The sequence below is a fragment of the Condylura cristata genome, unplaced genomic scaffold (assembly GCF_000260355.1).
Source record: "Condylura cristata isolate star-nosed mole 26May11 unplaced genomic scaffold, ConCri1.0 scaffold00023, whole genome shotgun sequence".
NCBI classification, from domain to species: domain Eukaryota; kingdom Metazoa; phylum Chordata; class Mammalia; order Eulipotyphla; family Talpidae; genus Condylura; species Condylura cristata.
The window spans coordinates 13,385,293-13,395,848 of record NW_004567124.1 but is presented as its reverse complement, the minus strand read 5'-3'; the positions used below and the strand labels follow the sequence as shown (position 1 = coordinate 13,395,848).

General features: G+C 39.9%; 1 protein-coding gene across 2 annotated transcripts in view; it reads left to right on the top strand.

The window, feature by feature from the left end:
- Positions 1 to 10,556, top strand: part of CGNL1 (cingulin-like 1) — a 156,500-nt gene that overhangs the window by 54,437 nt on the left and 91,507 nt on the right. Inside the window, exons 2-4 of one of the 2 annotated variants that reach the window (XM_012728676.1) lie at positions 1,208 to 2,821; positions 3,516 to 3,610; positions 5,097 to 5,199. In XM_012728676.1, the coding sequence (XP_012584130.1) occupies positions 1,223 to 2,821; positions 3,516 to 3,610; positions 5,097 to 5,199 (1,797 nt within the window). In that variant the 5' untranslated portion in view covers positions 1,208 to 1,222. Of the gene's footprint in view, positions 1 to 1,207; positions 2,822 to 3,515; positions 3,611 to 5,093; positions 5,200 to 10,556 lie in introns of both variants that reach the window. The other variant, XM_004687754.2, reaches the window with a different exon arrangement.

The following is a 10,556-nucleotide window of genomic DNA, read 5'->3' as shown; positions in this document are numbered from 1 at the left end:
TATATATATATAAAAGATACTATTCTTGGAAGTTAGGCTACTAGATTGACTCTAGAACAGAAATGAAACCAAAAGGCCATTATGGGAGTATTTCTGTGTGGATTTCTGTGGGAGACCTAGAGTATAGGGTGGGTGGGCCACCTGTGATCATGTGCTGTCTCTGACAACGGTGGCCACATGTGATAGAGGGGAAATCTAGTATTCTTGCAATTAGGACTGATTACAAAATAAATACTCTTGAGTCTACAGTTTCTTTAGATAGTACTTTTCAAGTCCATGTTACTTGAACTTTTTGGTAAGAAAAAATGGTGAAAACTATTTTTCATCATTTACTCTCACTGTTTATCTTGCAAACCAATCCCTTAGAGTGAAAATATTTTTTTAACAGTATAACAAATAGTGATGAAGATGTCAAAGCAAATCTGTGCATAAATATGGTTGAAGATGTTGTTTGGACAAGAAAATTTACAGTATAGGGAACAACATGTAAATGGTGAACATAAATTTTTTGGGTCTTAACTCAGTTATTTTCATGGAAAAGTACCTTCTCAAATGCTGGTAACTGGAATACCCTATTGCTTAAAAATAAATAGCTTAACATGTGAGGAAACCAAGTAAGGAAGAATAAAGCAACCAGAAAAACCTGTCAGCTAAAAACAGAATAATGAGAGGTGTCAGGTCATTATACCAGCTGTCCAGCCTGAGGTCAGGGTTTAAGCCCAAAGTTGACAAGCACAACGTTCATGTGGGCTCGGACAGCCAGAAAGGCTTGTTTGGGTGGCATTTGGTTCTCAAATGCTCTTACTATTTAAAATGTTTATTTTTTGGGGGGGGGGGGTCTTCCTAGTGGTGCAAGGGGTTAGTTTTAGCACTAAGAAGCTATTGGCAGCCACTACAGCATGAGTTCAATCCCCGGCCAGGGAGCTGAGCCACCTGGTGCAGCAGACCTCTCCTGTCTCCCCTCCTACTCCCCTCAGCAGTGTATTTCAGTCAGTCTGCCTGTTCTGTTCCCCACTCTGTTCCTGGTGAGTCCTCTCACCCCCAGCACTTATGGCCTAGACCCGGCTTTTATATGCATAAATAAATATATCTTTAACAAAATAAAAAATTTTGTTTCCCTCAAACTGGGAAATTTCCCCCTCATAACCTTCATTTAAATAGATGTGATCCTCACCTTATGCCATCTTCCCCCCTCTTTTCCTGGTAGTGAGAACAGTGAGCCATGGAGCTGTATTTCGGTGAATATCAACATGTGCAGCAAGAATACGGTGTCCATCTGCGACTGGAAAGTGATGAAACCAAGAAGTCAAGGAATGCTCAGCACTCAAAGGCAGGCTCCTATGGTGTCAGTATTCGGGTACAAGGAATTGATGGCCACCCCTACATAGTCTTGAATAATACAGAACGATGTCTGGCAGGCACATCTTTTTCTGAAAACGGGCCCTCATTTCCATCTCCATTGATAAATAAACTGCCTCTACATTCCAGCAATGGGTCCGTGCTAGAGGAGAACAGTGAAGAAGAACTGCAGCTGCCGGAGAACCCATATGCTCAGCCCAGCCCAATAAGAAATCTGAAACAACCCTCTTTCTTTGAGGGCAAGAATGGAATTGTTGAACACAAAGAAGGTTCAATGAAGCCATCCCACCTGCTGAACTTCCAGAGGCACCCAGAGCTTTTGCAGCCCTATGATCCAGAAAAGAATGAGTTGCAAAATCACCAGCCTCCTGAGACTAATTGGCTAAAAACTTTAACGGAAGAAGGTACCGACAGTAAGAAAGCCTGGGCTTGCTTTCCAAAATCCAGTGGTTCCCAGCAGGCCAGCCCTCCTTTGGAAGATCTGACCAAATCCAGTGTAACAGCCATTCGTTTGTGCAGCTCGGTGGTCATAGAAGACCCCAAAAAGCAGACATCTGTGTGCGTGAACGTCCAGAGCTGTAACAAGGAGGGGGTCGTGGAGGAGGCGCTTATTTCTAATGGGAAGCCCTTGGGCAGCCACAGCCCAAACACCCAACCGGAAGCCAAGAAAAACAGGCCTGATGTGCTTCCCTTCCGACGACAAGACTCAGCGGGGCCGGTCCTAGACGGGGCTCGGTCTCGGAGATCCTCGTCGTCGTCCACCACCCCCACTTCGGCCAACTCCTTGTACAGATTTTTACTGGACGATCAAGAATGCGCCATCCATGCGGACAACGTGAATCGTCATGAAAATAGACGCTACATCCCCTTCTTGCCAGGAACCGGGAGGGATATTGATACGGGGTCAATTCCTGGTGTGGATGAGTTAATTGAAAAATTTGACCAAAAACCTGGGCTGCAGAGAAGAGGCAGGTCTGGGAAACGAAACAGAATTGATCCAGAAGACAGGAAGAGGTCCCGAAGCGTGGACAGTGCCTTTCCTTTTGGTCTCCAAGGAAACAAGGAGTACCTAAGTGAATTTAGCAGGAACCTGGGCAAATCCAGCGAACACCTGCTCCGACCATCCCAGCTGTGTGGACACCGACCTGTGGCCCCTGAGCTCCGAGGGAGGCAGGGCGCAGGGCGCGCTTTTGCCAAGCTGCATGGAGCGATGCCTGGCATCCAGGGGGCTCCCCCCAGGCCTGCTCAGCAGAACAAAGATGGGAAAGCTCCGGAAAACAAAGTTGGCCAAGAAAGTAGGTCAGTGCGCGCATCCTCCCTTCCAGCTAAGAATAAAAAGGAAGAGGAGATCAAAACCACCACGGCTACCCTGATGTTGCAGAGTCGGGGGGTGGTCACTTCTCCTGATGCTGGTGCCAAGAGGATTTCTGTGAAGACATTTGCTTCCACCTCAAATACTCAGGTAATAAAGTATTCCCTCCCCTCCCCCCAACCCCTTCCTTGTGAATGAGCCAAATCCTTCTGCATATCTTAAATCAGCAAGTGTAAATCTGAATTTTTAAAAGTTTCATCTTATACAGTATGTCTTATTGCCAGTTGTATGGCATTCTAAACTAATTCAAGTCCAGCTAGATGCTCCTTATGGTCTTGTCTAGAAAGCAACTTGTTACTGTAGATTTGATGTTGCTGTTTATAGATTCGAAATCTGAAACCATGAGCATTTACTTCTACACAGAGGTTCCAGACGTCCATCATGAAATTGGATGACTGGGTTAGTATCTGGTCTGAGAAATTAGGTTAATCCTCAGTGATGAAATTTATTTGACACATTTACAGTTTGGTAATAATAATAAAAAATAATGATAATGATAAAAATGATAATATGGTTGGTAAGTGCCAGGCACTATTTGTTATATGTTTTAGGAGTTCACCAAACCTATGAAGTAGGTCCTATTAATTACAGTTTTACAGATGAGGAAATTGAGGTGAAGAGAAGTTAAGGAACTTGCTTAAGACGATAGAACCAGTTGTGTGTGAGTGAAGAATTTTTTTTTTTTTTTTTTTTGGAGAGTGGGAATATTCCTGCTTCAGGCTTCAGACTTTTGCATTCTTCTAGAAACTTCTCTTGTGTTCTAATAACATACATTATGTTTCAGGCCACACCGGATCTATTAAAAGGTCAGCAAGAGCTTACTCAACAAACCAATGAGGAGACCGCCAAGCAGATACTTTACAATTACCTCAAAGAAGGGTTAGTGATTTTCTTTAAGGAAGTTAAATGCTGGCATTTCTAGTGGGGCTCTTCATTTCCTTTTCTAAGGTCTGTGTTTTGTTCTACCTTCCTTCCTGGTGTGAGCCATTTGAGGGTTAAGACTGGGTTTTTCAGAAAAGGATGTAAGTCTTGGATAGTGGTGGGCAAAGTGCTGGGGAGGGAAGGATACAGAAAGAAATCGTACTTCAAAAGTCCTAATGAATGTATTTTTTAAATGGCCCTTTTCTGTTACAAAAACAAATTCACATAAGAAGAATGCTTACTGTTCAGTTTTGAATTGCTATCACCTTGAGGTCTTCCATGAACCCAGGAATAAGAAGTTCCAAATATAAAACACCACCTCCCCTTCCCAGAACTGACACTGGCCAGAAGCCCCTGCTTCCATTACTTTGAAAGCAAGTATGACTCACTTAAAAGCATTGCTTTCCACCAGCTTATCTTGGAGGCTGAGCTCGAGTAATCTGGTTTTCACTTACTTAGATACTAACTGCTGGAATTGTAGGCCAGGAATGTGAAGTTTCTGTTTCACTTCTCTCATCAGATATGATTAAGAAGGAAAGAAAACCTTTATGCTTGACATAGCTAAAAGTCACTTGGCAAATACTCCTGGGAATCAAAACATTTTTTATTCTTGTATTGTGCCTCACAATCATTTGTCAGTAATAAAGAGCTGACAAAATAGGTTCCAATTATTATATAGAGGGGCTTTTGGAAAATAACCAAAGAGATTATTCTAAGACATACTTATTAGTCTCTCACTCTCTGAAGGATTTTACCATATTACCATATTAGGATTGAAGTAGAATAACTTTATTTTAAAAATTCTTTCTAAATTCTTTTACCCCATGATGTATTATTGACTGGTGAGATCGACTTTAGCAGGAGGTGCCTATTTAAGGAAATATTTAAAATCTTTTGTTTCCCCCTGCATGTCAGAGGTGTGTGGCAGAAGTTAATAAGCTTTATCTGATCATTACCTGTGAATGTCTAGACCAAAAGGTCTGCTGTGTGGACAGTCACGGCTTGGGAGATTTATTTTTTTAAATATTCACTAAACACTTTAAGATGACTGCATATCATTCTCGGTGTAAGATTTAAAAGTATAATGTGTGTGTGCGTGTTCAAGGAAGCAAAGAGGAGAAATGTCTTAATGAATATGAGTCATTTGAATCAAACAACACATAATTAGATCTTCTTTGGGTTTCTTTTCTTCAAACCTATTTATAATATTGTTGTGGCCCTTTCACATGTTTGGAAATGGGAATCCTCGCCCAAATCGAGTGATAACTTCTAGTAGTTTATGTGAAGAAAAATGTGTGGGTTTTGCCTGCAGCCAGAATTAACAGGTGTCTTGCAACTTACCTTCTTAAAGGGCTTGTTTCCTGTGTCATGGCACACAGACATGCTGAGAGCAGCAGCTGTCCCCTCACTTTTTTTTTTTCCTGCTGCCTTTAATTTCTAGAAGCACTGACAATGATGATGCTACTAAAAGGAAAGTCAACCTGGTCTTTGAGAAAATCCAGACATTAAAGTCTCGAGCAGCAGGGAGCTCCCAAGGAAATAACCAAGTAAGTGAAAGTTTTATCTTTTCCTAAGGGCAACTAATCCAGAATGTGACAAACAAATGGTGATTTCTGTGGCCTGTACATTTGCATGGCACAGTAGTGGGACATTTCTGAGTAGTGAGCAATACTTAAGATGGAAGACAATGCTTTAAATGTTAATCATTTATACTTTTTGTTCTTGTGGACATTTCAAGATGTTGTTATGTAAAAAGTCATAGAATCTAACTTGCTGAAACAGATTGGTGATAAAATTTGGGGCGGAAAATAAACATAGTAAGAATGAGATGAAGTAAAAGATGGAGACCCTGACCTTATTGTGGGCAAATCTGAAATGTAAGGGTGGATGGGCTTGGGCCTAAGCTCGTGGGCTTGGGAGATAAGAAATAAGAGAATAAAAGCAAGAGACTAATGAATGGTGGCTGGTGGCAGGAGTACTGGGGGAAGGAGTACTCAAGTTGCCTGCTCAAGTTACTATGCTGAATACAAGTTAGGACTTGGAGATTTTGTTGCTGTGTCTTAAAAAAAATTAATTATTCATACAAGAGTTGTGGTGTAAGCCAGAGGTCTGGAGGAGAGGGCTAATTGAGAGAGGTTCACCAGAGATAGAGTGGGCAGCAGAACAGTGGACTAACTGAAAAACACTGAGAGGAGCAGTGGGTGAGATCGGAGAGGTCTGCTGTGCCACATGGGTCACCTCCCTGGCTGGAGATCGATCTCATGCTGCAGTGACTGCCAATAGTGTCATAGTTCTGAAACTTTAACACCTTGGGCCACCAGGGAGGCCCCCACAGGGCAATCTTTTAAGTTATATACCTTCCTTTCTGGTAGCTATCAGGTGTTCAACATAGTTCTTAGAATAAGTTAGAGGTATTTTCGTACATATACAATTCCACCAACTCTTGCTTTCCACTTACCTGCATATTCTTAAGGAGAGCACAGACATTGGTCTTGAAGTTAAGGTTGTCATTGTCACAGAATTGGGGTCTTCAGATCAAATTGGGGGCGTTGGGGTAGCCCTCAAGAATCACTGACACTAATCGTGTTTTAAAAGATTATAGAAGTCTCCAGAGTGTTCAGGGCAAAGAAAACTGCACAAACACAAAATATAATATTCTTCCAGATAGGAAGAACCTCAGAAATCCCAATTATGAAGATTCTATTTCTGACTGAAGGTGACAGAAATCATTGATAACTTGAAATAGGAATGCAGAGTGTCATACTTGTGAAAATTCATCCCTGGTTATCTTTTGAAGGGAGGTAAAATTAGAGGAAAGGAGGCCAGCTAAGTCATGACTGAATCAAGGCAGAGATGAATAGATGAACAAAGGCTTAACACTTGCTTCTCTCTCCCTTTCCCCCCTCATGTTTTTTTTTTTTGCATCTGATTATTTCCTAGCAAAGACTTTGGAGTTTTATCTACTTGTTGCCTATTAAGTGGTTTATTGAAACAGTGTGAGGACTCTTGTGGACTAAGACCATATTAGAAAAGAGCACAGCAGTTAGAATTTTCATGGAGGAAAAAGCAATTTATAATCTCATTGGGTTGGATTTAGACTTCTAAAATGGATTGTTTCATTTTACATAAGACAATTTCAGCTACTGTGTTTTGTTGATTGAGTTCTGGTCCTCTTCACAGGAGTAGGTGAGGAAGTGCTCATTCCAAGTTCATTGCAAATGACTCACACCTGGAATTCAGGTGCAAAAAGAGCCAAGATTCTACTATAGCTCGCTCTTGTTTCTGATTTTGTCTCTTTCCCTCCCACACTTGTAGTTTTCCATTTACTTTGATGTGGGTATTAGTCAAATCCTTTTGGAGATAGCATTCTGTAACTATATCCAGGGAAGGAAAATATGCTGTAACTACTATTCATAATTATAGCTGATATTTTCTAGGAGACTTTAGTCAGATCTCAGCTCATTATGTATCTTTTGATTTTGGAACTGGAGCATCTAAAAGAAGAAAGCCAGTTTAACCAACATATATTTATTTACTATGTACATGTATATGCAGAGTGAGGGTTAACGACTCTTCAACCCTGGTTATAAAGCAGTACCTACCAATATCATGAAAGTTTTGTAACAGGTGCATGTACAAAGGACCTTAGAAGCATGAGAGCAATGTCATAGTTTTGATTTCTGTGTATTGTAGGGTAAATCTGGCAATATATTTCCTCCAACTTCATTATTCTTCAAGATTTCTTGGCTGGCTTAGGCCTTTTACCTTTCCATATAAACTTTAGAACAAGTTGTCAATTTCCATACACATCCATAAAAGCCATCAGAAATTTTGATTGGGCTTGCTTTGAATGTACATATAAGTTTGGTGGTGCTGCCATTTTAACAGTGCTGGCATTCTTATTTGTGAATATGTTCAGCTTCCCACAGTGTAGTTTTTGCTGTAGAGGTCTTAGACAGCTTTTATTTAGATTTATTCCCTCTTCAGTATTCATTCCTATTGTGTATTTCTGTGTTTCCATCTAGTACAATTTTCCTCCACCCTGAGTAATTTCCTCTGTTATAGCCTGGAATAGTTCTCTGCTAGCAGTGAATTCTCTCAGATGTTGATCTGAGAATGTCTTTAATTCACTCATATTTGAAAAATTCTGGTTTGGCAAGTTTGTTTTTTCCTTTTCCAAATTTTAAACTATTATTCTCAATTTTGTCCTTCTGAAAGTGATGGCTAGTTTTAAGACTTTTTATTTTGAAATTTAGAGGTTTGACTATATTATACAAAGTGTATGCTTTTTTTTTTAATTTACTGAGTTCTTGAATCTGTAGAATCACCACATTTGAAAAATTCTTGGCTGCTATTTCTTTAAATATTGCTACTTTCACAATCTGTCTCTCCCAATACCGTTCATATTCCACTTAACGTGTTTGAGACCATCTGACAGTATCCTTCATGCTCTATTTTGTGCATATGTCCTTTTTTCTTTTGGTGCAACAGATACCTTCTATTTTTAAATGTATTAATCTTGGTTTCTGGCTGTGCCAGTCTTTTGAATTCTTGAATTTCAGGTATTATGTATTGCCACTCTGAAATCTCCCCTTAAATCTAATTGTGTGTTAAAATTTTTTGACCATATTCTTCAAAAATATTAGTTATTTTGAAGTCCTTATCTCATAGCTCCAGTATCTGGATCATTGCTGCTTCTACTGTCTGCCTTTTCTGTTTGTTGGCTTATTTTTCCTGGTTCTTTGCATGCCTAGGATTTTTAAAAATTGTGTGCTGCACATTGTGTACAGCCTACAGATGTTGGGCATCACGTTATCTCCCTCTGAAGGTTAAATTACTTGCATATTGGTTTGATTTTGTATGTTTGCTTGTTTAGGCATTATTAGTGTGGATTTATTTAAGTTTTTCCTCTTCTAAGGCACAACTCTTACTATTTTCATCGATTTCAACCACCTGGATCTCTTTTTTTGGCTGAGTTTGAATGCTACTGTTTCGCTAGCACATGCATTCTCTTAAGCCTCTGTTGCTGTTTTTCCACCAACTCGTAGGATCTTAGTTGCTCATATACAGCTTAGAAATCATCCAGAAAGTATTTCATGCAAATTTTTGGAGCTGCTGCTTTGGCTTTCCCTCTGCTCTTAATACTTGAATCTGAAATTCTCCTTTTCCTACCATTTATAAATTTGTCTCTGATTTTCTTCATCACTAATTTACCTGTTTTTTCCCCTTTAAGTGAATTGACTTGATTTTTACAAAATAGTTTAGACTTATAGCAAAATTAAGTATAAAATACAGAAATATTCTCACATAATCCCCATTCCTGTACATGCACTATTAATGTCCTATACCAGTAGCATATTTTTCTTTACAATTGATAAAACTACATCAACTCATCATAATCAACCAAAGTACATGTTTAACATTAGGATTCACTCATGACACTGTATCTACAATCTACCACAATAGGATCATACTGAATAGTTTATTACCATAAAAGTCCTCTGAGCTCTATCCATTCATTCCTCTTTTACCCCCACTCCTGGCAACCACAGATTTTTAAAATATATCCATATTTAATCTTTTCCAGAATGCTATATAATTGAAATCATATAACATGCAACCACTTTTAGATTGTTGCCTTTTTTTCATATTGTGATTTGCTTTTTAAGTTTCTTCCATGGCTTTCTATGACTTTTTTTTGTTTTTTTAGAAATTTATTTATGCAAACAGAACTGGGGTACAAGCCAGAGGTGCAGGGGTAGTGAGAGGATTCACCAGAGACAGAGTGGGGAGCAGAACATGCCAACTGATGAAGTACACTGCTGAGGGGAGCAGCGGGTGGGTCAGGAGAGGTCTGCAGCGCCATGTGGGTCACTTCTGGGGCATGCAGGGATTGAACTCATGTGAAAGTGGCTTTAGCTTCTTAGTGCTGAGCTTTAACTCGCTGCACCACCAAGGAGAGCCCGGCTTTCCATGACTCTTTCTTAGTGTGGTCATTAGTTTCAGTTCATTTAAGTAATATCAAGGAGAGGGATCATTGATTATTTGGTAAGAGTATGTGTAGTTTTCTAAGAAACTGCTGAAACTGCTTTCTTACCAGCAATGAATGTGAGTTACTATTGCTCTGAATCTCTGTCAGCTTTTGATCTGGAGTTTGGCTACTCTGGTAGGAGAATAATACTATCTTGTTGTTTTTGTTCTTCATTCCCTAATAACATGAAACTTTACTGTTTTGTGGTTTAAAATACAATTGGAGAGAAGTCTTGGTGAATGTAGGGCTAACTCATGAGCTTCCTTTTTTAAGAATTAGAGCACAGTGTTGGTTTTCTGGCAAAACTGGCACACCATTATGTTACATATATTTTGTCTCGCTCTCATAGTTTGATATCGATTACTCTATCTAGATTGAAATCAGAATTCTAACAAATCATCAATTTTATAAATTGTAGGGTAGAATAGAAAATAGAGGCAGATAGGACCTGGTCCCTGTCTTCCAAAAATTCATGATCTTCTATTGTAATAGTTCTCAAATTACTCCTAAGAAATGTTGAGGCTAAACTGAAGTGCTCTGCCATTAAAATAGAAAAGCAGGACCTCCCTGGTGGCACAAGGGTTAAACCTCAGCACATTAAGCTATCAGCGGCCACTGTCGCCCAGCCAGGGAGGTGACCCACATAGCACAGCAGACCTCTCCTGTCTTGCGGGCTGTTCCCCTCAGCAGTGTCAGTAGATCTACCTGTTCTGCTCCTCACTCTGTCTCTGGTAAATTCTCTCACTCTCTGCATCTTTGGCCTACACTGCAGTTCTTATATGCATAAATAAATCTTTAAAAAGGATAGAAAAGCTGGGCCCTCCCTGGTGGCACAGTGGATTAAAGCACAGCGCTAAGAAGCTAAAGCCACTT